This window comes from Lissotriton vulgaris, chromosome 5 (genome assembly GCF_964263255.1).
Source record: "Lissotriton vulgaris chromosome 5, aLisVul1.2, whole genome shotgun sequence".
Taxonomy (NCBI): domain Eukaryota; kingdom Metazoa; phylum Chordata; class Amphibia; order Caudata; family Salamandridae; genus Lissotriton; species Lissotriton vulgaris.
In genome coordinates this window covers 820,671,520-820,699,326 of record NC_141693.1, presented here as the reverse complement: position 1 = coordinate 820,699,326, position 27,807 = coordinate 820,671,520, and the positions used below count along the sequence as shown (strand labels likewise).

At 44.8% G+C, this 27,807-nt stretch overlaps 1 protein-coding gene across 3 annotated transcripts in view; it reads right to left on the bottom strand.

Annotated features, from left to right (window-relative positions):
- LOC147711647 (WASH complex subunit 2-like) overlaps positions 1-27,807 on the bottom strand; it is a 735,247-nt gene that overhangs the window by 610,911 nt on the left and 96,529 nt on the right. For 2 of the 3 annotated variants that reach the window (XM_086922303.1, XM_086922305.1), the window contains exons 6-11: positions 24,663-24,724; positions 18,913-18,957; positions 17,689-17,790; positions 15,709-15,799; positions 2,757-2,831; positions 1,950-2,068 (exon numbers count right to left, since the gene is read on the bottom strand). In XM_086922303.1, coding sequence (XP_086778429.1) covers positions 1,950-2,068; positions 2,757-2,831; positions 15,709-15,799; positions 17,689-17,790; positions 18,913-18,957; positions 24,663-24,724 — 494 coding nt within the window. Of the gene's footprint in view, positions 1-1,949; positions 2,070-2,756; positions 2,832-15,708; positions 15,800-17,688; positions 17,791-18,912; positions 18,958-24,662; positions 24,725-27,807 lie in introns of all 3 variants that reach the window. The other variant, XM_086922304.1, reaches the window with a different exon arrangement.

Below are 27,807 nucleotides of genomic sequence, written 5' to 3'. Positions count from 1 at the left end.
AGAGGAAGATTCTGGAGGTACCAACAGCACTGAGGGCTGACTCACCAGCAGTATACGGAACGCATGGCTTCTTGTATTATTGGGGCCTGAAGATACACCTCAGGGAGCCAGAAGGGTGGAGAGAATTTGCAGCATGGCCTCTTTGAAGGCCCAAATCTTTTGCAACATCATAGACGGACCAGGAACCTCAGGGTGCATCTGATTTAATTGCAGAACTGGCTCTTCTGCAGGGGACTGAGAGTTATATAGTGAGGCAACCTGAAAGGAGCGGACATCAGAGGGCAGGGGTGGCACTTATATGTGGCTCTGTTCATCACTTCCAGGGTGGAAAAAAGTCATCACAGAGCCACACAATGCCACTTACCCACATGCGGGAACAATGCTAAAAAATCTGTATCAAGTCTGGAGCCATAGGATATTCTAAAGGTGAGTAATCTGTGGTTAGAATTATCCATCAGAATAACTTTTTTTCAGCCAAGCTTTGTAGGAAGAAAAGTGTCATGAGAGGAAAAGTGTCATGAAGGCGGAAAAGTGTCATGAAGGAGGACAAGTGTCATGAAGGAGGACAAGTGTCATGAAGGAGGACAAGTGTCATGAAGGAGGACAAGTGTCACGAAGGAGGAAAAGTGCCATGAAGGAGGAAATGTGCCATGAAGGAGGAAATGTGCCATGAAGGAGGAAATGTGCCATGAAGAGGGACATGTGTAATGAAGGAGGAAAAGTGTAATGAAGTAGGAAAAAAGACACGAAGAAGGCTACAGGGGATATAAATGCAGAGAAACTGGTAAGAGGAAACAAAAATGGAGTTGGTGATAGCTACAGTCTTTTTAAGAGGCTGGAAAAAGGGAAAAAGACAATCACATTTGGAGAAGGTGCAGCAAAGGATGGCCTCAACTGGAACTGCAGTGTCAACCTTGGTCATTAGGGTGCCAAGAATGTGACGGAAGTTGAGGAGAAGGAGCTCTAAGATCTACTGATGCTTTAGACAAGATAAAGTGGAGATATGCTATTATCTGAGAGCATGACTGAGATGCTGAAAAATGCTAGAAGAGTGGCAAATATTATGATACCAAGCTTTCACTTTCATAACTCATGAAGACATATTGAATGTGTGTGGTAAATTCTATTTTGCTAAATATATACCTTCTTTAAGTTATTATAGTCCTGCTTTGTCGAAGAAATTCTTTAGACTTCTATCTAGATTATGTAGTGCTGAAAAATATAAAGCAATGTAAAATGTAAAGCATAAGTCTGGAAAACTGAAACCGCTGTAGATTTCCAGAAGTGACCTATACTGTTTTCTTTGTTGAGAATCCCCTTGCTCTATAAAACCTTGAAATTTATGAATGTTCCCTTTACACATTTTCATTTCAGACTGTTATTACCACTTTTTTTGGGAATATCTTTACAAGTGTTTGTGGGTGCTAATGGGTAAGCAAACTGTTTTGAATACTCACAAATGCATGTACGTTTCTGAATGTCACACGCATTTTGCGTAATTAAAGTCCTAAACAACTGGCACTACTCCTTTCCATCTTACAACCTGAAATCACCAATAACATGGAATTTGGGCGCTTTATAATCCTATAATTCTTGAGCTAATTTAACATGTGTAATTATAAGTATGCAATCAAAACTTTTTCCTGCATACATAGAATAAATTAAACATGATCTGAAGAGCTACAGGGGAATAAACAATGTCTATTCCTTATTAAATATGAAATATACCCCTACCTACGTAGCTATGGATGCACAGACCCTCACACACATTCCCACACTTTCCTCCCTCCTCACCTTTCTGGATGCTCTAACTTGGAGCATACAGCATGAGAACAGAAGAAATAATTAATTATGTGAAACAGACCAGAGTTTCATGTTTCTTATTCGCAAGACCTTTTACCTCCGCTCTCTTATGTACAGCTTCTTTAGTGGACACCTTAATTACTAACCTCATCATCATCAAACAATCCAGTCCCACCACTAAACAAGCCTCCTTGAGTCCCAAAAGGAGAGAAATCTTCATTTGTTAACTCTGGGGGTTTGAACAGGACATCATCATCATCATCATCTATAAACAAATTAAAAACAAAAAAAGGAGAAACAGAAAATACATTACATAGATTAACCTCATATACCATAGGGTTTCCACTATTTAAATGTGGTACCAAGTGGAGACTTAAACTTTCAGGAATACTACACGTTATGGTTATTTCTAATCACCCATAGCAATAAAGAGAACAGAAATACCTATACTAAGTTGTACTGCCCTGATTACTGCTAAAAGTAATAGATTGTGCATTGAAAGTGTTGTTTATTAGAACTTCCCACACTGTAACGATGGCACAGATGTGATGTGGTATTTCCACCTCCTTACATTAAAAAAGTATATATTACACACACACTCCTTTATGAATAACCAGCAGGAGTGGATTATCTCACTTTTATTGGGTTAAAAAGTGTTTCGACAACCGCCTTTCTCAATGATTATATATGTGTGTGTATGGAGCACAAGAAGCAGCTACCTTTATGTAGTGTGTCTATACAATAACTGTATTCATAATACAGTCTGTCAATTCAGGTTTCTTTCTTTGCAATAATTCTCATTTCAAAATTACCCCTTGAATGTTTTCTGTTCATTATACTGATTACATGAATGTGGTAAGTGAAAATCACCCCATGGATTATGCAATTTTAGTAAAGTATCAAGTTTTATGTAGTTGTCATAGCTGGGGAATTTTATACACAAATATACTCACCATCAGATGGAACTTTTCTCAATTCTTTCTTTTCTTTCACTTGTTTTTTTGGAACGGATTCCACAGATGGTGGCGCTTTAAAATAAAACAACATATAAATATTCACATTGTTCAGCATGCATTGAAAATTTATGACATGTCTGCAGTTTCTAATTATCTTACAGAACTACAAATAGATGTATCTGATATATGCTTAAGCTTTTATCTGCACCAGTCACATTGATCACTGCACAAAGTGGACAAGTATTTCTTTAGTATGTTTGAACAGCAATCCAATAATAGCTGGAGGGTGGAAGAAAAACAACGTTGTTGTTGTCTAAAGGTCACCCCAGCAACTGCAGAACTGTGAGAGAATGAAAGAAACTCTGTAAACTTAACATTGTGTCTACTGCGATGGCACAATGCTGCAACATTTCAGGGATACTCCCATATTTCAAGATGGGGGCAACCAACTTCAGCCCAGTGTTGAACATAAGAAAGGCTCTAGCATTTCACTGGAAATTGAGAATTTAGTACAATTGAGCTTCGATTTCCATCTCATCTTTAAATTCAATATTGCAACCCATATGCTCACCACAAGAGATGGGGGAACCAATATCTCGGGTTTAGAGAATTTCCAGGAGGATGCTAATGTACCCATACACCGAAATTACCCATCACACCATGTGCCAGACCCAAAATAGTGGTGTCTTTTGTGCTGGGTCTGTGATGTCTACTTCAGGCAAAACAGTCTGCTTGTGCACTCTCCCTTCCCTTTCAGAGTCCTGTTTACCTGGTGGCTGATAGGGGTTTTCAGCACATTTTCTGTATCTCTAGTGCCAGTATCCCCTGCCAGGGCTAATCACAATTCTCTTGTTTCCTGTGTTGTGGGCATCTCCCAAGACAAGGAGAGCACAAATGGTATACTTCCTACGGTTAATTCACCTTTTCTTGTAGGGTCTTTTAACCCCCCGCAGAATTTGGAAATTGAGCCGGTTTTGATGCTTGCCCCTTTGTCTTGGCTCTACGCTTTATCTTCCCCTTCACATCTTGGAGTAGGGTCTCGTCCCATGCTCGAACTTGTACTTCATGCTGGCTACATTCTGCACTATTTCGTGGCTTGGGACGTTTGTTTCCTCGCGTCCTGTTTTCAGCGTTTCTCTGCCATGTTTTCTGGAGTTTCTGCATTTGAATAGCATCGCCTGTGCTCAAATGGGGATAGGCACACTTTAGTGGGTGGCATGCATGTTCAGCACCTGAGTTCATCCTCTTCTGGACATCTGGGTCTGGATGCAGGAGTCGGATTTCCCCTGGGGCCTTTTTTGGGATTTAGATTCTTCCCTGGTGACCGTGTTGGCAGGGGATGGAGGGGACTCAGGGAAGACAGGACTACTGAGCCCCACCTCTGGTGGATGATGTCGTTTGCAACTAGTCCCGAGGCCTTTCCTATTATGGATCTACAATGTGGGCCATGTACACTCGTTCAGCACTTTACTCAGAGAGAAGAAAGGGTGAGCAGTCAAGAGCTTTTCAGGAAAGTAGTATAGAGAGCTACACCTTCCAGCAGCCTTAACAGACCTCGCCGCTCCCGCTTCGCGGGAGCCGCAGCGTGTGAAAACTCGGCAGAGCTGTCCCCGAGGGTGACAGCGGACCTTCGGATACATCCTTGCGCTGACAGGGGGTCTTTGGAGGCAAGCAGGGAGAGCACCGTGACCCTGGGCTTGTTGTAGTCCTGCCGGAACATCAAGGCGGACTCCAAGTCCCAGGATCCTTTACCTGTATAGAGAGCTAATGGGCCCCAGCTGTGTTTGTTGAGCTCGTGTGCCACTGGTGTCCTTCCTACTATGACTCTACAACCTGGGACAAGTACACTACTTCAACACTTGACTATCAGGGTAGACAGGGTGAGCAATCAAGGGATTCTAAGGGAGGTATGTGGGAACAAGAGCTCAGAATTCAAAAGTCAAACAACAGACACAATACTATGGTGTCCACTATTATTTTAAAAAAATCCCTTAATAACAACAGAAAAACGTAATATCGTACAATTAAATGGGGCTCAGCTACGGGGTTGTCATTCAAGCTATGATTCCTCTATAAGTGTTTATGCCCTGCATGGTGCCCTCTCCCTGCTCTAGGAGCTTCTATGACACTTCCACCCGAGTGCAGTCATAAGCAGAGATTAGGAATAGGTGCAGATCACTAGGTTTCTACTCATGTGGGGTATTACATTGCTCAGTTCAACCGTTTGCACTCAAACCTGGATTGTATAGTCAAAACAGTCAATATTCCCTCTGTAGAAAATGGTCTGCACGTCAAGTTTAATGTGTCATGTGTGAGGCTCTGTTATCTGCTCAGGTTGCTGAGGTAGTACTGCACTGGCAGCCATTCTCCTGGTTGGTGTGTTTCAGCAGCAGCTCGGCTGACATGGGATCATGGCGGCTTCCTTTGGGACCAGCAGGATGAGCAGCCCAGCAGACCTGCTTGGCGGACACCTTCTCTGGTGGATGTCACCTCTGGCTGGGATAAGACAAGTGCTTGTTGGGGGAATCATGGTCTCCAGGCTGGGATTACATGGGAGTGCTCATCTGGTGAGCACGGCATCTGGCCCATGATTAAGATTCCACAGTGAGGGCAGTTTCTCCACTGGAGTAACTTGAAGTTGGACATTGCATTCAGATGTAGCAGGGGTGCCTTACAGCAAGTGGATACTCATCTGGATTGATTTCTGTATGCTGTCCACTGAGAGAGCCTTAATGTCTCTCCAACTTTACCCCCAAAGTCAGTCAGCAACTTCTGGGTATCCGCATGCTGGGAACACAGCTGGCTTTTCCTCCTCAGCTGGCTCTTCACCAGCCAGGCCTTCACCTTACCATGCACTCTCTCTCTTTGATCAAGCAGATTTCTAGGCGCTAGGCAGATCCTCAGCTCCTTTAGAAACTTCTGCAAGCTTCAGGTGATGTCACCTCACCACTGGGAGACTAGCTGTTGTGCATACACCAGCCCTGGTCGCACAACAGCTCTTTGAATAGTCTGTGGAGCACTCCTTTATTTGGTTAAGTAGAACTGGAACAAAATATGTTGGTTTGGATTCCACTTATATACCTGTTTTTCAAATCTTCATGTTACTCCTCAGACAGCCTGTGACTAAGATGATGGCTCTCACAGCAGGCAGCAACGGGGCTGGCTCCAAGCATGAATATCCAAAGCACATGCACAATGAAGGGTGAGGTCTCTGCATATGACTGCCATTAGCCTTCCTGAAGCAGTAATCACAGACGGTCAAAGGGGCAGGAACTGCCAAGAAACTTCCTCCACATAAACATCAGAAACTACAGCCCCACCCCTGACCGCTATCATCTAACAAATGGCAGTGCTCAGAAAGAATCAGCAGCCTTTTACTAATGTGGTCCTCAACTGAATTTTCAAAAGTCAGTCCTCTCTCCAGATTCCCTCACTTCAGTGTTTCAATCTCCTGCTACAGGAATGCAGTCAATACACTTGCACTGCCTGGGGAAACTGAATCACACTCCAACTTGTACCATGCTAAACCAAGGACCAAAATGGATCCCACTGGTCTTAATACTCAGACTCATACCACGTGGAGTTTTATTAACATACATGTGCCCACACAGTTACTGATCATAAATGCATTCGACATGCACACAGAATATTGGTGCGAACTTATGAGGTTTGCAAAAAAGCAGAACTTTACAAGAGAGGGCAAGAACACTCTCCTCACCACACAGAAACAACTCTGGCCAAACTATATATTCACATAGCTTGGTACACTGCCACTACCGATTTCCACGATTCACATGGGGCACTGACAGTAGTCCTCCACACACCCATTATGAGGGCACGCTTTGTATGTGCATCCAGGTTACAGAACAAGTTCTGCATCTTGCATTACCAGGAACAGGGTTAGGCTTCTATGCACCCACTAGGTTAGTGTAATACAAGGGCCAAAATATAAAGTCAGATACGAGTTTCACAAGCAGTCGGGCACACCAGGCAGGGATGCTTGCCTGTTTGCTGTGCAGTTCATTCCTGTCCAAACACCTGATGTGCCTGATCCAGAGGGCTGTCTTCCCCTTTTTCTGAAATGTGGCTGCTCCTTAATGGGTAACCTGTTTCTTGGTTTCCAATTTAGTTAGCCTTCAGCATCTGGCTTCGGCTGGTGCACTCACTTCCCATAATCCCCTTTTGTGGGTGATTGTGACCCTCATCCTACACTACATTATCTGCCTAGGATCCGGGTTGTAGTGTGGGCCCTAGTCTTAGGTTTAAACTACCTCCTGTCCTTCTCATTTGCTGTACTGTTTTTGTTCCTCCTTCACCCACACACTTGTGGAGTAGAAGTTGGTAGTGATCTTTTCCCTCAAATGTTGCCTTGATTGAGGTGTCCCTTCTCTCCTGTTGGCTTTTTTCTTGGGTTTTGTGCTGCTGCCTTGTAGCCACTTCTTTCTTTCTTTCTCCACATTTGTGGCTATGTATAATGGGTTCCTTGGCTGAGGGCTTATTGTAGCTTCTGCGATTCTCCTGTTGCCTCATGAGGGTCCATTCCTGCCATCACCCACTCTGTTGACTGCTAGCTCATCTGAACACACAAGTTATGACTCTTGATTTTTGGGCTTCCTGTGCCTGTCGGCTTGCTTTTGCTCTGGCACCCCAAACTGGTGTGGCCAACTGGGGTTGGCCTTTCTCTTTCCTGTCTGGATTTGATGTCTTGGTCTGTGAGCGATGTTGGTCCATGTGCTTTAATCAATCTACAAGATGTAAGCTCTAGGATGAAGAAGCTGGGGAGGAGTTAATGTCCAGCAATCTCATTACTCCAGTTCTTCCCACCTTAGTCCTTACAGCTGGCTTCCATCACAGTCTATTGGGCTGCTTTGGTAGATGACTCAGCTTAATTCTGGATAGAGGAGGTTTCGTAGCGGTACTCTTGAAGATCAAATAATAAACGTTAAGGTAGGCAGCAGCATGTCTGTCACTAGGGTGTGTGTACAAATCACGATGCAGGGACAAGATATAAAACTGTAATAATGACATTACCAGTTAGTGAACAGATTATGTTCCTATATATCATGTAGAACAAGACCTAAAACCAGCAAAGCCTGGCACAGCAGAATGTGATAATGAAGGTGATCAGTAACCTGCAGGAAGTCCTCTAAAACTGCTCACAAACAGCATGCAAGCCTATAACAAAGCTCATCGAATCCTCCTATTACAAGATATTGAGGTATCCCCCCCCTTCACACACACACGTTTTGTCTGGTATTTGATTCCATTTTGACTGGAAGAGCACTAGATTCCTGCTAACGTGGCCCCCAGTGCCAAATCTCATTCCCTAAAACTGTACAATTGTACCCCAATTTGCAATACCTATAACACCCCCTGTAAGTCCCTAGTAAAGGGTACCCCTGGTACCTAGGGCATGGGTTACTAAAAAAGGTCCCTAAGGTCTGCAGCATGAATTGTACCATCTTAAGGGACCCGTCACCAATCACAGGCAGACTGCCATTGTAGGCTGCCTGTCTCGGTGCAGACAAAAGTGAAAACATGGCATGCACCTGTGTGGCATGCCGAAGGACACTGCGTGCAGCCTGGGTAAGTCACCCCAAGAGCAGGCCTTACAACCCTAAGGCAGGGAGCACCCTACTGCATGTGGGGACATATCTGAATAAGCAGATATGCTCCTGTGCTGGTCAGTTCAATTGCTGCCAGTACAAGTGACCAGGGTAGCCATTTTTAACTACATGTGCTGGACACTGGTGAACATGAGCTCCCCAGCTACATGAAGGCTTCACTGAATCCCAAGATGTTTGGTATTAAACATCTCATATTAATAAACCCACACGGATTCCAGCGATGGATTCATTAAAACATGCACCCAGAGGGCACCTTAGAGGTACCTCCTGAAAACCTACCAACTACTAGAGTGCTGACTTACTGGTCTTAGCCAGCCTGCCACCACAGATGAGTCTCTGACCCCCAGGGGTGAAGGTCTTTGCTCTCAGGAAGCCTGTAACTAAGCCTGCTCAGGCAGAGGGTGTTTACACCTCTCCCCACAGGATGATCTGCAAATTAGCATTCCTAGGCCGGGAGCTTCAAAGAGCCCACCGCCTTTGGTATGTAAATCTGGCTTCCCTCACAGGAGAGGATGCTAACCACACTGTCCAGGGCACATGTGGTACCTGAACAGGAGGGAAAATTAGTAGTGAGAGGCATGTTCACCTTCAGGCTAGTTCCACGCCTAAGGTGGGCTACCTGAAGTAAATACTAAAATCTGAAGTCCATCATCTTTGTCATGGCAAGTTAGGAACTCTGGGACAGGCTTATGCCCACCTGCTACAGCATTTGATCATAGACAGGACGTAGTGACCACAGGGGTAAGTAGTCCATAGGCTGCTACCCTACACTTCCCTAATGCCCCTAAATCTAGTAATTAAAGAGAGCTGCTGTCACCAGGAAAGCAGATCCTTCCGACCCAAAAGAAGAAGGACTGAAGAGCCGCGAAAAGCAAGAACTGTAGAAGGAGCAACTGACTTGGCGCCAACCCGAGATCATCTGCGGCGTACCCCAGGGATGCTCCCTCAGCCCGACACTGTTCAACATGTTGAGGTCGTGCTGTTAGGCGACGTGTGCAGTCGGGCTCACGTCGCCCGACAGCACGACCTCAACATAATCTCCTACACCGACGACACTCAACTGATCCTCTCCCTCACCAAGGACCCCATCACCGCCAAAGCCAACTTCCACGAAGGAATGAAGGCAGTCTCCGACTGGATGAAGATCAGCCGTCTGAAGCTGAATTCGGACAAGACGGAGGTCCTCATCCTCGGTGCCAACACTTCAACCTGGGACGATTCCTGTGGGCCGGCGGCACTGGGGGCAGCCCCAACACCCACCGACCATGCACGCAACCTGGGAATCATCCTCGATTTAACGTTCTCAATGACCAAGCAAGTCAAAGCCGTATCCTCTTCCTGCTTCAACATCCTCCGCATGCTCCGCAAGATCTACAGAAGGATCCTGATAGATACAAGAAAGACAGTCATCCAGGCCCTCGTCAGAAGCAGACTCTACTACGGAAACGCCCTCTTTGTGGGAGCCCCGACCAAGCTCATCAAACAATTACAACGCATCTAAAACACCTCAGCACGACTGATCCTTGACGTACCACGACACAGCCACATCACCCCCCACTTGAGAAACCTGCAGTGGCTCCCTGTCAACAAGAGGATATCCTTCAAGCTCCTCATCCACGCACACAAAGCACTCTACAAGACCGGCCCAGCCTACCTCAACAGACGGCTCTCCTTCTACATCCCCAACCGCCAGCTACGCTCCGCCGACCTCTCACTCGCCACCTTCCCGCGCATCCGAAGAACAACCTCCGGCAGGAGATCCTTCTCCCACCTCGCCGCCAAGACATGGAACACCCTCCAACTGAGCCTACGACAGACCCAAGGCCTGCTGACCTTCAGGAGGATACTCAAGACCTGGCTGTTCGATCAGTAGCGCCCCCCCACGCCCCCCCATCCCCAGCGCCTTGAGACCCTCGCGGGTATGTAGTGCGCTTTACAAATGATTGATTGATTGAACCCTGCCACCCTGTTCGCTGTTCCTGATGATTGCGCCAAAGTTGACTCTGCCTGTAAGCTGCTTTGTCTCCAAAAGCCTGGTAGGACCGCCAGCCCTTCCGCCAAGACTCAGTAAACTCCTGTGGAGTAGTGGAGGTGCCCCCTTCAACCTGCAGGTACCAAAGAAAGAACTGCGAGGACTCCGGGCCACATAAACCCGACACCAGCTAGCAACACTGCACCCGTCGTCCACGCCTGAGTTGAAGTGGGCTACCGGTGCCCATGTAGTCCTCCAGAGAAGAAGCTCACCTTGGTATTGCAAGGAGGCAAGGAGGCAACTCCTCAACGCAGCCTGCAGCCTCTTTATTAAGCCTCCCCTTATCGTGAGTGACTTGGCTGTGAAAAAGCGGATGCCTCAAGACACATCTGCACCTGTTTCTCCTGGCCTGAGTGGAAGTGGACTGAAGGTGTCCCCATGTCCCCGAGCATAGTCAGGCCTGAGTTCCCCTGTTTTTCAGACCAACTGGCATCCCAGTCCAAACCATCAGCCTCTTTCCAACTGGACCGGTCCCCATTGACTTACATTAGGCACCTGATGCTGAAAAGCACTTGAGCACCCGGCCGCCGCAAAGCCGCCCGAGGTGACCTGTTGGTGCTGCCTTGGAACATGGCCCAAACTTACTTCAAATATAGAAGATTGGCCCCACAGGTCACTGTGGTATATAATACTTTATAATAGTAAAGTACCTGTATGCAGTGTATGTCTTTTTCGTTGATAGGATAACCTAACCGCTTCAGAAAATTTACCAAGTGTCCATTTTTAAAAACTGTACAAATTCAAATCTCGAAACTTACTTACATAACTTTGATGATCATGGTGCCTACATTTATATAAAGATACATGTTATTTTCATAAATTGGTGTGGATCGCCTTATTGAGTCGTGTGTATCATTTATTAAATATGTGTATGCATCAAATGTCTAACACTCCTCTTTGATAAACCTATCTACATACCTCTTTTTGGTATAATAATATATAAAGAGCTAGCTTCCTACATTTAACAGTTCATCGTATTAAGGTACATTAAAAGCACTTAGGTTTATGCTGACATTTCAAAAAATTGATTAAAACACCCAGAATGAGATAGAAAGTTTAATCCTTAGAAAACTATTTTGTGCCAAAAAGACTATATAAGTGGCTATATGAAAACGGATGAGCTTCTACGCCATTACTTTTATGAAACTGTATTCCCAAACTGATATTTTAAAGTAACAGAAATATTTTCGGGATCTCATTACAATGCCACTGTCTATTAAAAAACAGACATGAATGGCTGGTTAGGAAGTGCAAGGATTGGAAGGAGAATTAAATATTAGTAAGGAACTGATAAATGAATGCAGAAGTGTCTAGTGCCTGTATTTTATTAAAAACATAAAGAGGGGCCAAAAAAGAACAGGTTAAAAAAAATCATTTTAACAACTCCCCTAAACAAGTTGGGTAGTTTCACTAAAGTAGACTAGGATTACTTGAATTTATCAAAACAAGCATTTACAATGCAATAGGTCGCGGAACTGTAAATGGAAATGCCTTTTAAAAAATTAAAAGCCATTGTTATTTACAATACCAAAAGCAACACCTATTGCATTGCATAGTGCGTGTCCGTTACGAACCATATCTCGTAAGTAGGGATGGTGCTGTGCAGGTGAGAACTGCAGGATTGAAATTTAAAACTTCGGAGACCAGGAAAAATCTAGGATTTAACATAATTTAAATGTTGTTTCACTGCAGTCATGCTTTTCTGAAGCTGTGCTGGTTGTTGCCTCCTAAGCCTTCAGAAAAGCTCCAAATTGTATTTTTTGCAACTACTCACAACTCTGTAGTGGTTTCTCGCTGCATTCCTTAAGATTGGGATGTCGTCTGCCACAACTTCCATACAACTTTGAGAGGGGATGTGGCACTATGGCCAGAGTTTTAATTAATTTAATTTATCAAGTTTTAAATAGCGCAAACTAGACTCGAAGGTAGCAGAGCACTTTACAGAGATAGCACAGCAGCAATAACATGCGATACATGTGGAGTATATAGAAATACATAGTTACGCTAAAATAAAAATGGTAATATGTGACGTAAACTAGTCAATAGCCATGCATGTTTTCTCCTGCCTCGACCCTTGTTTACCCCCCAATGTTTACCTCACACACATATTTCTTTCTGATCATCCGTAGACTGTCCTGTGTATCGCCTACGTCTCCACTGATTTCCATCAGTCCGCCCCCACAGCCTTCACATCCCACGGTATATTTTCATCGATATTAGCCACGAGGACTTGTTATTTGAGTGACTTGGTAAAATTGTAACGTGTTCCTTATACACTGCCCTGAGAGGTGCGGTTGCGTTGCAGGCCTGCCCTTGGGGTGACAGGCTGACCATTGTGTGTTGTTACACTCGAGGCCGTTCCCACAGTATCAAAGGGAGCCTCTGAAATGTGTGCAAGGTAAAAGTGGTGTCTGCTGCCGCTCCAGCTTGTGCCACAGGCTCTGTGTTTGTCCATGCTTGCATTCACCTTTATTCACTCGCATATCTCTGTGGTGGCGGGCTGCCTAGGTGCTTCAAATTTGCAACACACTCCAGCAGGTGCAACTGAGCGCTCCAAGGCGGTCACCCACCTCATGTCCCACAGGCCATGTGAATCTCCCCACACAGGGGCCACTGTGGGGCCCACACGCCCCTTGCCTGTCTTTTGTTGGAACAGAAACTATCTTCCCCTTTCCAAGTATCCCTGAGGTTGTGGGGAGTTCTCGAAACTGCGACACAGGCTCCGAGCTTTCCTTTTGTATAGTGGGGTAGGGCGCCCTCTATCCAGGAGTAATTCTATGAGATTCACAGGTAGGCACGTGGCTCACACTCCTTTCTCCAAAAGGGGCGACCTGATGGCTTACCTCCTTCTTCCCTGATGTGAAAGGTGACACCGCATGTTCAGGGGGCACCTTCACATCTCACAGACAGGGACATAACCCAGTCACCTGCAGTCCCCGCGCCCCAACCCTTAAAAGGGTCCCTAACCCTTTTCGGGGTAAGGGTATTCAGCCCAAAGGCAATGAGGATCTGTAAGACATGTGAGTCTCGGGTGCCCACATTACATTCTCCGGGTGGGGGAGTAGTACATCACTTTGTGTTACAAAACTGCTCTAAGACTTAGACCACTCTCTGCCCCTCATTTCCTTCTGCACCTGATGTGATAGATGGTCACTCTGGGGTCATTTCCCTGCCACACTGCACACCATCAGAGTGACAGGCTAGCGCTAGGCCTGAGGGGGCAGGTTGGGGATTTACTGCGTCCCAGAGAGGACGAGGTCTGCAAGCCCCTCACTCCATTCCCAGCAGTATGGGGGTCTGTGCGCTGTGGGCTTTGCAGAGGCCTCTGTGCGCTATGGGATGTGAGGAGGCCTGTGAGCGGGGCTCTGGTCTGTAAGGGGTTCTGTGGGGAGCTCTTTGAAACTAAGAGGGTGACTGTGGGCCTTGGAGAACTCTGTGTGCTGTTGGGGGGGGGGGCACTGGGGTGCGTGGTAAGGCAGCAGGATGTGGAGTATGGCAGTGGGCTCTGGAGAAGGCTCTAGGCTGTTGGGGAGGCGGCTCTAAGCTCTGCAAGGACACCTGAGCTCTGGCACATTATTCCTAATGTGTGTAGAGTACTGGTGTGTGAAGAGAGCCTAGGCAGCAGGGCTGGGCGGGAGAAAGTGTGCTGGGCATTTGGGGAAGCGGTTGATAAAGCATTTTTTATTTACTTTTTCTGCTGTGTTTTTGCGTCATGGGATTTGCATTGCGCAAGTTGTTTTTGTTTGTATCGCATAAAATCCCCCCTACCAACCTTAAACACCCTCTCCTCGACATTGGGGCTTCGCTTCATATAAAATCTATTTTCAACAGGAAATGGGAGATGTGACTTCCTGTCAATGGCTTCCTGGTACTGCACCAGCGCCCATGTGGTTCAAGGCCGTGTCTGTGCTGTCACTTCAGTTCAGTGTAGAAATTGCAACTTGGTTCTCTTGTGGGTGAACTGCAGCCCATGGTTTTGTGTGAGTGCCGCTCCAGAGTGAAGCTGGTGTACCTACAGCACAGGAATTGTGTTCAGGCAGCTCAGAACTTATGCCAGTGCAGCCCTGGACCGGGGCCTCTGCAGCGTAGGGCAGAGGCCGTGAGCTTAAGTGTCACCCAGGGCTCGGAGCAGTGTAGCACTTCACTGGCCCAGCTCAGTTTGGCACCAGTGGACCACACAGCCAGTGTCACTGTGGCTCAGAGGCAGCGTAGGTGCAGCTCGGGACTCACTTCCTTGCAACTCAGTGCCACTCTGGACTTGTGCGATGTTGAAGTACAGTCCATGACAGTCTGATGTGGCAGGGATTGGCACTTCAAGAGAACGTTGTTTTTTCCATAGAGCTTTACACCGCCATAAGAACGCTGACAGCGCTAAGGGAACAAGCCATACGAGAATGAAAGTGGAGTCTTCATGTCAGAGTTGCTGACTTTAGAAGTCGGCAGACATAGGTTCTAGTCTCTGCGTCGGTTCAACGTTCCGTGCTTCCGTAAAATCACTTAATATCAACATGCCCAAAAGAATGGTCCTCATGTTACACGGTCCAATACTTTAGGGTCGAATTCGTGCTACATTAGAACAACAAGAGCTCGTGGGCCCGCTCGCTCGCACGGGTCCCAGTGTGCAGGGTAGTGCCTGCAGACTTTCTTATCTTTAGGGGGGGGGGAATCGGTTTCTAATTAGCATGGCTGTGCTAAGGCCATGCTAATTAGAAACAGATGCCCCCCCTAAAGATATGAAAGTACTTCACAACAGCCATGAAGCAGACAAGCCTGTCCGAATGGGCCGTCTGAAAAGGAGAAAGGGCAGCGACAAAAAAAACAATTTCCAATGGCAGGCCACCGTTTAGCATAAGCAGTGATGCAAGACAATGGAAATGAGGGGTGGGGCTTCAAGCCCCCTTCTAAAATCTCCTCTCTAACTATAGTCTCGCCGAGCGAGCAGGGCATGCGCTGCAACGCTAGGCGAGACATAAACAGCCATCAATTGGTCAAAAACCTGTAATCTTTTATTGTACACATTTATACAGATTTGATTGGCTTGTATGATCTTACTATTGTACCATAAAACAAGTACTGAACTGTAGCACATCATTTAATTACTACATTGGATAACATTTGGGACGGTGTTTTCACAAAAGATGTAACAAAGAACAATCATGGGAACAGCAGAACAACTTAACATTTGATCTCATGTTCATGCTGTATGCAACTAATCTTCACTAAACAATTAAGCATGCTTCACGGGCATCACTGAGAACAGAAAGAAGTAATACATTTGGATGTGACTTACATTCTGAATCTTCATTTGGTTTGTTTGGGATATCCCCTTTGATCCGTGCTGCTAATTCATCTGCAAAAGAAGTTGGTCTTGGTCTCTTTTCCTTTATAATAAAAAAATAAAAAAATAAAAAAAACTTTGTTAAAGGTAACAACACTGTAAAACATGCAGGTATGAGACCACGTGATTCAAATAAGTCTATTGACATAGATTTTTGCAATGTTCATCATTACCCACTTACATTACAAATAGCCATAAGGACTAGGATAAATATGATGACCAATAAACTGTTTGATAACTTTCTCCAAAGATAATATTCTAATATGGCATTTCACTTGTCTTATTCAGCTAAAAAGGGACCCTCAGATTTTCAGGTTTAGAAGCCCGGCAGCTGTGTGTAAGGTATACGACAATTTAATAAAACTACAATAAGCTTACACATCAGTATTGCCAATTGTCTCATGACAAGGGACCAACTGAAGTCATTAGGTAATCAAGTACTTGTGAAGATCTTCACATAACACCTTTCACATTCTAGTCCATCATCTATTGAAAACTTTTACAAAGTATTCACAGTCAACCTTATGTATTTTTTTCTTACAGAGACAATGGTCATTGTAATGCACTGTGAATCAGTAAGCTGACATCTCTGAATAATAAGTCTATGAACAATTTGACTAAGGTGCTGACTGTTTCGGAAAATAACTAAAGGGCTTGATTTAGAGTTTGGAGGATGGGTTGCTTTATCACAAATGTGATAGATACCCTGTCACCTTATTTCAAGTGACACAGGATATAACACACTTGTAATAAAGCGAACAAGATATTGTCATGTTAGTGATTTTAGTGATGAAGTAACTCATCTGGCAAACTCTAACTCAGGCCAAAATCTATTACATTAGAGTAAGATCAGATTTATTTTAAGGCAAAATATGTTACATCTTTAAAATTATATTTATGTATAGTGGTGGCAATTTTAGAGGCAAAAGAAACTATGAATGAATACTATTTCAAGTACTACAAAAGGTTGCATTTGTAGAAGGTATTAGCGGTCCTTTAAGACTGTTCAACATTAGATACACCATATAGCATAAAGGCAACTACAACTATGTGTTGGATGTTACATGTGTCTGAAGAACAAGTGTGACCAGTGGTATTTGTGTCTCTAACGCATCCAGGGACTCTCCTTAGAAAGTCTTGGATAGAAATCAGTGTTCTGTTCTTGGCTTGTAGGCATGACGTTTTGCTGTATAGAGGACAGCATTGTAATTAGAGTTGATCGGAGTGAACCTGCAGAAGCTACAACTAACTGAGGGACAATTTTTGACTATATTCTGGAATATCGATAGATTTGGCAGACTGTGTTCTCAACCTGAATGTGAGGAAGCTCTATTAGACACTCCCTCCCATAAATTAGAGCAGTGGTCTTCAGGTCAAGAGTAGTCTGTACTCAAGACTTTGTGTTTAAGGAGGGATCATTATAGCATAAACAGAATGTAGGTTATGAACAGATTGCTTCACAAATTATGATGCAACAAGAGGAGCAACCATTTTAGTTTAGGGCAAACAGTGATTTAGCTAAAACATCTCATATCCTACAAATGTGAAGAAGCTTTAGAAATCACACAGAAAAGAACACATGAAACACAGTTTGGGAAAGAGTTATGGCCGAAGCCGGAAATATCAAGAGGAAAATAACAAAACAGTAATTGTCATATCTTGGTTACATAATTACTTTTTATCCAAGTTGAATTGATTTAACAACTGCAAGATATACTGCTGTAAACAAATGCTAAGTTTTCTGAAAAATTATAAATATGAACTCATGTTAAATTTTTTATTTGCTATGTTATCACAGAAATGGCTGTCCTCATGAGGTGTGAACTCAAAGCAATTTTCTCACTATCGTAAATAAACTGAAACAAAATTTAAGGAGACAATTTTGTTTAACAAAGGCAGTTGCTTGGCCAAATGTAGTATATTTAATCTTACTGATTTTGCATGGTCTTCAACATCATCTTCCTCTTCTTCTTTTTCAGAATCAAAGAGGTTAGAACCGTCATCATCATCATCTTCATCACTCAATGCAGTATGCTAATAAGATCATAATAGAAGATATGGGCAAAGAAAATGAGAAATTAATATATACCTGACAAATTACATAAAGGCTCAATTTAACTAGGACATCCCTTCGGTAGATTGAGAGCAGGGAGAGACACAACACAGGGCACGTCCATATTGATATGTATGCCACATAACACTCTAAAATGTGTACACACAACAAAACACTGTATTACAAGTTGACAGACACTTAACACCTTTCATGTAATTGAGACACCTAACATCTCCTCCTTTATCTTTGATATTTCTTCAAAATGTCTTGTCTGAATTGTACTCATCTTGGGGCATGTAGGTAACAATGGACTGCCTTCCTGTGCTTCCTCTTTTTTCCTGGAAGACAGTTTTATCTTTCCACCTTTCCACGACACTAAAGCTTGAGTTTCTAAAGAGCCATGGTTCAGCTTTTTGTTTTAAAACGTTTTCCATGAAGTTCTGGGTATTGTAGCCAGAGGCAGTTTTTATGCTGCCAAGGCAAGAACCAGGGAGAAGGCACAAGAAATTACGTGTGTGGAAGGTCGGTGGTAAAACAAAAAGGACAGAGCAACGCATCCTTGATGTAATGTTAAAAGAGTGGAAGAGAGAAGAGCATATTGTATCTCCAATAATCAAGGTTACGACTTGAGACCAAGAGCTACTCCTTCTATTAGTTTAACATACTGATTAACTGGGGAAGAATTGTTAAGAACGGTGATCATAAAATCAACAGAGGAGTGTATTAACAATAAAGGTCAAGGAAGAGCAAGCATGTATCAACACTCACGGTAGAAATTACCTGTGAGAGAAACCAATGTGGGTTATTCAGAAGGCCCTCACTCACCAACCTAGTTGGTGACATGCTTCATCATCGGGACCCACCAGGAGTGGCCGAATGCCACCCTAGTGTGCTGCAACGACAGTTTACTGCGGAGCTTGTTGAGTGATTGGTGAAGGGTAAGATAAGGGAGTTAAAAATGTCCAAATTGTGTCAAAAAGATAGTTTATTAGTTTTGCCAATTTCAGCTATATGGCCAATGATCTGACATTTGAGTGAAGAGATTAAAACATTCTATTACAGCATCAAGAATTCTAACAACATATCCTGTATAGAATGCTTACCAGCCTTGGCTCCTCAGACCTAGTTTCAGAATCTTCATCCGATTCCTATAAAATAAAACAATTTGTTAAACAAATTTCTAGACTAACTATTGAGGCATGACGCTCATAGAATAAAATTAGGTCTTGGGTTTTCCATAAAAGTGTCAAGTGCATACACAATATACTCCTTAGGCATAACAAAACTCTCCCAAAAATGAATAGTTGAAGTAGTGGAACATCCATACTAATATTATAAAGAGAGAGCCCAAACATTTGAGGCGGGTAATCTCAGGAACCACAGCACCAATCATAACACCCAATACAGCGTTGGAAAGGGCAGTTGCAGCGGAAGGACATAGGCTATGCAGACGCCCACCATATACATTTAAAAGGTAAAAGAACTGTGCCAGCAAAGTAGTCCCTTGTGGGCGTGTCTGCGTTGTGCTGTGGGCGTGTACTGGGGGTGTGACAAACGCTGGGGGCGTGTGGTACATTCCGCCCTTCATGCCATGTCTCATATCGTGTGCTAATCCCACCCTGCTCCCTTTAAATACCCCTGCACCCCATAATCATAACCCACCCTTACTCCTTAAAATACCCCAACACCCTTGAACACTAACCCATCTTAACCCTATAAATATACCCTGTACCCCAAAAACCCAAACATATCTATAAACCCTAAAAATACCCCTGTAGCCCAAAACCCAAACCTAGCCCTGAACCCTAAAAATAACCCTGTACCCCAAAACCCAAACCTATCCCTGAACCCTAAAAATAACCCTGTACCCCAAAACCCAAATCTACCCCCTGAACCCTAAAATACCCCTGTACCCCAAAACCCAAACCTGGCCCTGAACCCTTAAAATACCCCTGTACCCCAAAACCCAAACCTACCCCTGAACCCTAAAAATACCCCTGTGTCCCAAAACCCAAACCTAGCCCTGAACCCTAAAAATAACCCTGTACCCCAAAACCCAAACCTACCACTGAACCCTAAAATACCCCTGTACCCCAAACCTAGCCCTGAACCCTTAAAATACCCCTGTACCCCAACACCCAAACCTACACCTGAACCCTAAAAATACCCCTAGACCCCAACACCGAAACCTAGCCCTGAACCCTGAAAATACCACTGTAGCCCAAAACCCATACCTATCCCTAAACCCTAAAACTACCCCTGTACCCCATAACCCAAAACTATATCTGAACCCTTAAAATACCCAAACACCCCAAAACATATACCTCAGTACCCCAAAACATATACCCCTATACCCATACTTACCTTATCCAAACATTAAAAAAGCATGCTTTTATCATTCATGCATTTACAACGAATTTCCTTGTAAATGTATGAGTGGTAAAAGCATATAAAATGTAATGCCATGCTTTATAATGGCATTGCGGAGTCATGGTACTTTCGTAATGAAAGTATACTGAGTGATGGAATGCGGAAAGAAAATTGCGGAGTAATGGTAAGTAAGCAGAATTGACTACTGCAACGGGCTCCTGATACAAGCCAACGAGGATGCCATAAACCGCTTACAGGTAGTCCAAAATACAGAGGCAAGACTGATTTTGAATGCCCCCCCCAGAACCCCCTCCAAGCCTCTGCTAAGAGAACTTCATTGGTTGCCAATACGGCAACGCATCAAATTTAAAATCTGCTGCATTGTTCACAAATGCTTGTTCGGGAAAGCCCCCAACTATCTGACCCAAAAGTTAACCCTTTACAAACCAGACAGAGCGCTACGGTCAAGCAATCAACTGCTGATAAAAACTCCTCTTGTAAAAAAAAACAGACAAGGTGGCAGAGCTTTTTCTCTGGTAGGGCCAACCCTATGGAACAACTTACCCCTCTGCATTAGGCAAACCCCCAACCACTCCGCCTTCAGAAAAAAATTAAAAACCAACCTGTTCCTGGAAGAATAAATAACTAACTATCAGCCCATAACCACAACTTATCTGTAACACCTTTCCATGGCCACCTTGCGAGCAAAAGCGCGGAGATACCCCGCACGGGGTCGATTCTTGCGCTATACAAGACATTTAAAAAAACATTAAAAAAAAAAAAATTGGTGGCATGGCGGCCCACATCTGCAGCAACATACTCATATTTTTTCACCACACATTTGAAAAATGCACAGGTCTCTCTCATTGATGGCCAGCACAGACATACACTTTTAGACACACCTCCTGCCACAAGTTCTAGAATTGCGAACTTTAGCGCTGGGGAGCTACGTTCGAATCTCATCAGCTCAACATCCTGTGATTCCAGGCAAATTGCTTTGTCTGCCCATGCCTACCACAAATGAATGTGTTCTTCTGTAATGTAAATTGTGCTCATGCCATGTTGTCGAGATCGCGCTATATAATATTGCAAGGAAAAATAAAGCAGGGAAACCAGAGTTCACACACTACTGAACGCACACTCTTAAGTGCATCAGCAGTGCACTGTGAATCGGAGCATTTCACAGGCCTGTCACAGATAAGAAATGCTATAAAAACGAAATCCTACAAAGCAATATAATACTGGCCAGCAGCAATTCATACCCGGACAACGTCGGGACAGGCAGCTAGTAACTATATATCTAAAAAGTATCCGAATAAATTCTTGATCTCAGTTATGCCGCTGAAATCGGGTATCTCCATGATAAAGAATAAAATGTAAACAAGTAACTCTCAGAACCTGTTCAGGGGTTTCTGGGCCTCAACCTTGTGGTCTGAATCATTTTACCATTGAGAATCAAGTACACTCCTTGAACAACTGACTCCCATGATAGCAGGCAATCAGCAAATGGCTTCAGAAGTAGGTGGTGTGGGGTTTAAGATTCAGAACACTACAATCAAAACAATAGCTTTTACAAATAAAAATTCCCACTCCAATGTTTTTATTTATAAAACTAAAAAGGACTTTAATGAACTAAATATGCAATATGATGCAAAAGGAATAGGTGCAAGGAACATACAGTGCAACTATGGTCCTATAGGAAAGACATTCAAAGCAATATGTAGAAGGAATTCACAGGTACAGGCTCACAGGAAAGGATGAGAGTAGATTACTGCGTCTATGACCTGTGGGCTATTCTCCTGTGCTTGGACCCTCTAATCCAGGGGTTTCCAAACCGGTCCTGAAGGGCCGGATCCATGCCAGATTTTTGGGATATCCCCATTGAGATACATGTAGTTATTTTAAAAATCTGTAATCTAACAGTTTTAGAATCAAAACAAGGTCTCTGGAATACCACAGGGTCTCTCGAGCAATGTCACTGCTTGAAGTTTTTCCTTCGCGTTGCAGTGGGACTTCAGTCTCGAGGTCCCTTCTATGGTTTTCGGAACGTCAAACCCAGCCTCTTCCAAAATGCGGTCAGAAAGGTTGCAGATGCCATGGTCACACTGAAGAAGTGGTTTTACTTTACAGTAAGGTTTAGGCCCAAAGGAAATCCCATCACCATAATGAGGGCGAAGAGACAACCCATGGATCTGTTGGCAAGCTCACAGGAGCCCAAAAAACGGCGGACTAAAAAATTCAGATAGAACCACTAATGCGTTGTACTGTTAGAAGTTTCATTGATAGGCAGTAAAAAACAGGCCAGGAGTGGAGGATAAGGTGTACGGCCTAGACAGTGCCTCGTGTTTTGGCTGTAGTACAGTGGTCGCAACAGCAACATGCTCATCTAGTGCAAGAGTTTCGACTTCTGTAGGCTCTGATGCCATCTAGAACAGATAACTACTTACCAACTGCATTCAAACAATAAAAAATCCTTGGAGACGGGGTGTGGAAGGTAAATATGCAGATTCACAGGCCTGTCAGAAGCATTTGTGGTTTCAATCCCAGCTTAACCAAGTTGTGGGGTTATGTGCAATTACTTTTCTTCACTGTGCCTGCTTTGCCATGATCATCAAATCTGACAGCACCTTGAAAGAATTCAGTTTAAGATATGCACTGTGTAGGAACCTCTCTTTTATATGGCTTCATAAACACTAACATTACTCTATCAACAACAGAAAGAGATGTATAGGAGATATAAGACAACTGATGTGGCTCTTGGGTCACTTATAAAATCGTCATCAAGACAGAAGGGAGAAAGAATACAATCCCAGTGTGCACAATGTGCAATGAGGAAAGCTGGTTTCAATCTCTGCTTCCAAGTTCTAGTAAACAGTCTTACCCCTGGCAATTACTTTTCTTCACTGTGCCACCATTTCTTTGATCATCACATTGTAGAGCCCATGATATAATTCAGTTAATGATAAGCATTGTACAAAATCTCTCTTGTACAAGGTTTAATAGACCATAATGTTGTTCCGTCTAGAACAATAAATGTGTATGTAACAGGCACAAGATACCTGAATTTCCTTCCTTAGTCATTGATAAAGTCCGCAAGGCTAAAGGTGGTGTAATTCACTGATTCTAATAAAGACCACACAGTGCTAAAGTGAAACAATAATAATGTAAAAGTCCGTACATCAGCTATAAATAACGTGCAGCCAGCGACACTTGCAGCAGGGTGGGAAGTCCAACTGAGCTGCTCTTGCGGGGCTGTGAAGAATAATGGGTCTTGACCATCACGGCTTCATGACCGCTGCCCAACTGGCGATGCTAGTGAGGCCGGAGATTCATGGCATTGAGCATGCTGTCTCAAGGATTAAATGTGGCCACTACACACACCTCCTGATCAGCTGCAAGCATGGCTTATAAGCATCTGCACAGTCCAGTTCATAGCACGGGCTACGAACACAGTGACCTGCACACTGTGTAACATGCAGGGCAAGGCGAGAGCCATGCCGAGGAAAAATGAAAAAATGATGGGTGGACTGCTTGAATTAATCACAGCCAATGGTAATTACTCTGGGCCAAAATCCAATCTTTTTTGCCCACCATGCCACCTCAGAGAGGAAGCAGCCAAATTATTCTTGCTTCTGCGACAATTAGAACAGTTTAGCCTTTACTTCTGGACAGGTCCCCTCGACTGGGAACACAAACAACCCCACACCACTCTGTCTAGTTGAGCATTGCAGCGCGAGTCCTGTGGCACAGTAAGAATAGGACCCACGTCTGGGCATAGCTTTTGCACTGAAGACGACAAAAAATGACGGGTGGATTGCATCACATTAACTTCAGCCACCAATAATCACTCTGGTTCACAATCCAATCCCTCGTTTTTTTACCCACTATGTCACCTTAGACACGAACCAGCTATATGCAAATCAACAGCCAACAGCCAAGTACGGCCTCTTCAAGAAGGGGAAATTGCCCGCCTGCGCCTGCCTCAACCCGCCTCCCCGTCTGCATCTTTCTAGCAGAGATGCATGTCCACTGGTACAAACAATTTGTAAGAGGTCTGGATGAAATCAAATCAAGCACAGGTGTGCAAGCTGCAAAAGGTACAGACAAGTTTCTATAAAGTCTTGTTATATTTATAAAACTGCTCCTCCGACCCCTAACCTGCCTCTCTTCAAGGGCTCAACACAGATTGAAATCTGTGATATGTGGCGTACGAAGGAGCTCAGCAAAGAGAGGGGGAAGCTCATGGACCTGGGAACACCCCAACTTGCGAAAGAAGGACAGTGATGTGCTATGTTTGTATTTGTTCCTCCCAAATGAAGAAAAGTGAGCAGGTATCAGGGAGCCAGGATTATGCTGGAGGGATAACTTGCATCATTGCTCAGAAAACATTAAGCAAAACAATACACTGTTAGTCAGAAGGATTTGGATAATATGTTTTCAAGAACATACAATAATTGCAAAATAGCTCACACTGTCTACTTACCCGCTCTTCCTTCACATCTTCACTGTCAACATCACTGGCACGATCACTGTCTATTGAGCCTTCTGTTATAAATAAAACAAAACGAATGAGTTAAACATGAATATATCACCTCGCTGTTAAAGGTGGCACATTTAGCGCAAAGAAGCAACCACATTTGTATACTGGGGACCAGAAAACGTATTTACTTTTGGCAGCGCGCTTTCTGGTGGATACTCTTTGCAGGTTCCTCGCCTTAGAATATTTCCCATGTCAGTCTGGATGTGGAGATTTTTTAGGCAGTGCTTGCACACACTGCTAGGTGGAGTGATTCAACTCTGGGCTAGCTCCAAACTGGCCTGGCAAATGACAAGAAGAGCCACATATAATCGCCACGCCTGCACACTAATGTTAATTCCTTGTGTTTTTCTTTTCAGAGCCCTCGGATGCAGTGTGTGAACAATTGTTGGATACAGTGTGCCGATGAATCTATGGTTAGTTCAAGTATCCACCAGAAAGAAGTTTACTGAAGGTACTTTGTTCTTCTGATGGATACTACTAAATGTAGATTCCTCACCTTAGGACAGATGCCAAAGCAGTACCCCCCCCCCGCAAAGGTGAATGATTTGTGTAGTGTACTTAGACCAAAAAGCGTTGCAGAACCACACAAGTGTAGTGCCCTTCCCACCCTACCCGGCTATCAAGGCAGTAGTGTTTTGTGAACATATAAACCAATGCCCACATCGCAATACCAGGCACCCGTCGCAGCTGCGAAGTGGTGGCAGCCATGGCTCAAGTAGAATAGGCTCTCTGACCTTGGTTTTTGGCCAGTGGAGAGCAGATCTTACTGCACATGACTATGCATCACGACAACGTCCTATTTTGAACATTTTCCGTTTCTATACTTGAAGAACATCGCAAAGTTGATTGCCCACTTGATCCTTGGTACAACATATGTAAAACGTTATAGTGCGTTTAGGGTCCCTCCATCTATTCCGAGAGGTGAGGGGGAACAAAGAACACTTGTAGAATGATGGATTGCCCATCATAGAAGCAGGTAACCACTTTAGGTAGGAAGGTCGTCTGATATGTCAGCATCAATTTGACAGATAAAACAGTGTTGTAGGACGGTTGCACTGAGTGTCTATAGTTCACTCACACAACAAGCTAACGTAATGGCAGTGAGGAAGACAGTCTTCAAAGTTAGAAAAGGTAAGGTTCCAAGGTGACTTTACAAAGAGCTTGAGAGGAAATGTTTCAAACCTTTAATAAATCTTATCATAACAGGTGATTTAAACATGGACAGCTGGTCCAGCAAACATAGGGGTACATTATGATGGCGGACGGACCTGAGTCCGTCCGCCACCATAGAGTAGGAGGGAACTTCCGCATGGGCTGCGGAGTTCCCTCCTGTGCAATTAGGATGTGACCGCCACCCTGGCGGTCACATCCTCTATTTTTAACATTGCGGCGGGTGCGGCTTCAAGCTGCACCCGCAGCAATGTTAAAAATGCATGCATTGCATTTGTATGTAGAAAGTGGCAGGCACCGCACAGTGCCTGCCGGTTTCTGCATAAAAATGCAAGGGGGTACCACAGGTACCCCCCATGTGCACCCCCCACCCCCCCTTCACCTAGGGGGCCGGCAACGGGCCCCCGCAGTGAAGTTACACATGCTTTTCCACAGCGGAAAAGCAGCCGCGGAAAAGCATGTTTCAGAGCCCATCCTAATCTGGCTGACGGAGTCTGAGAGACACCGTCACCATATTAGTGCTTTTCCGCCACGGTTGTAAGCCAACCGCAGCAGAAAAGCTGCGGACGGAAACCAGGACCCACCAGCCATCCTAATGTGGCGGTGGGTCTTTGGTGGGTCCGCAGAGGATTTTCCGCATCCTCCGGGCCGGCAGTGGCTTCCGCCGGCCCGGAGCATGAGGAAAATCCTCCATCCTAATGAGGCCCATAGAATGGTCAAAAGGACTGACAAATAACCATTTACACTGCCCACTGCAAGGTCTTGCTGGATGAAAGACAAAACAAATAAAAGTACATCCAACAGCTTTACCAGTAATTGGTCCGTAATTAGGGGTCGTTTAGGATGGTGGACGGATCGCCACCGCCATGCAGGCGGTGGCGATCCGTCCGCCATCCGTGCCCGTCCGCTCTCAATTTCCCCCCGCCATATTACAATGGCGGGGGGACCGCGGCGGTCAGAAAGACCGTCCGCCGCTTTTCCGCCACGGTCGGCTTGCGACCGTGGCGGTAAAGCTCTAATATGGTGGCGGTGTCTATCAGGCACCGCCAGCCATATTAGGGTGGGCTGTGGGGTATGCCTTTCCGTGGCGGCAATGCCGCCACCGAAAGGCATACGGTCTTTGCTTTTGGGGCCCGTTGCGGGCCCCCAGGGTGTAGGGGGGGTTGGGTGTACCTATGGTACCCCCCTGCGTTTCCAAGTACAACATGGCAGGCACAGCGCGGTGCCTGTCATGCTGTGCTTTGAAACGCACAGCATGCCTTTTTAGCATTGCGGCAGCCAGTGCTTTAAGAACCGTCTGCCGCAATGTTAAAAATGCGGGATGCCCCCGCCACTGTGGTGGGTGCATCCTAATTGGGGGCACGGTTCCTCCGCCCTTGTGGCGGATGGTACCCTCCCCAGACAGGATGGCGGACGGACTTTGTCCGTCCGCCATCCTAATCGACCCCTTAGTCTGTATTTTGTGCACCGCAAAAGGTCATACATTTGTTCAAGCGCCTGGCATAAGTGGATTTTGTGGAAGGGCACTTAGTACGGCAGATGACCTCAGTCAGCAAACTGGGCACAGTCAGTTACCAACACACAATATCCACACATGGTGGAGTAAGGTGTCCAGATTCAGGTGGAGGACCCTACTCTGTTGTTGAGACAAGAAGTCCTCCCAAAGTGGCAGCCTGATCAGCTCCTATTGTTCAGGAGTTCTTGGTATCACGCTCTCTTGGTACCATCCTGGCCACCAGAATGACTTAGGCCCTGTTGATTCTGATTGTAATAAAACAGGTCATTTTGCAGTAGTTCCTCCACTTTTTGCCCCCATTTGAACTACTAGATGCTGGTTTTCGGCTCGGGCAGTGCACTGGAGCCTGTTAACCAGGCAACAGTGCCAGTGCTCTTTCTCTAAAACTTCAGTTCGGACTCG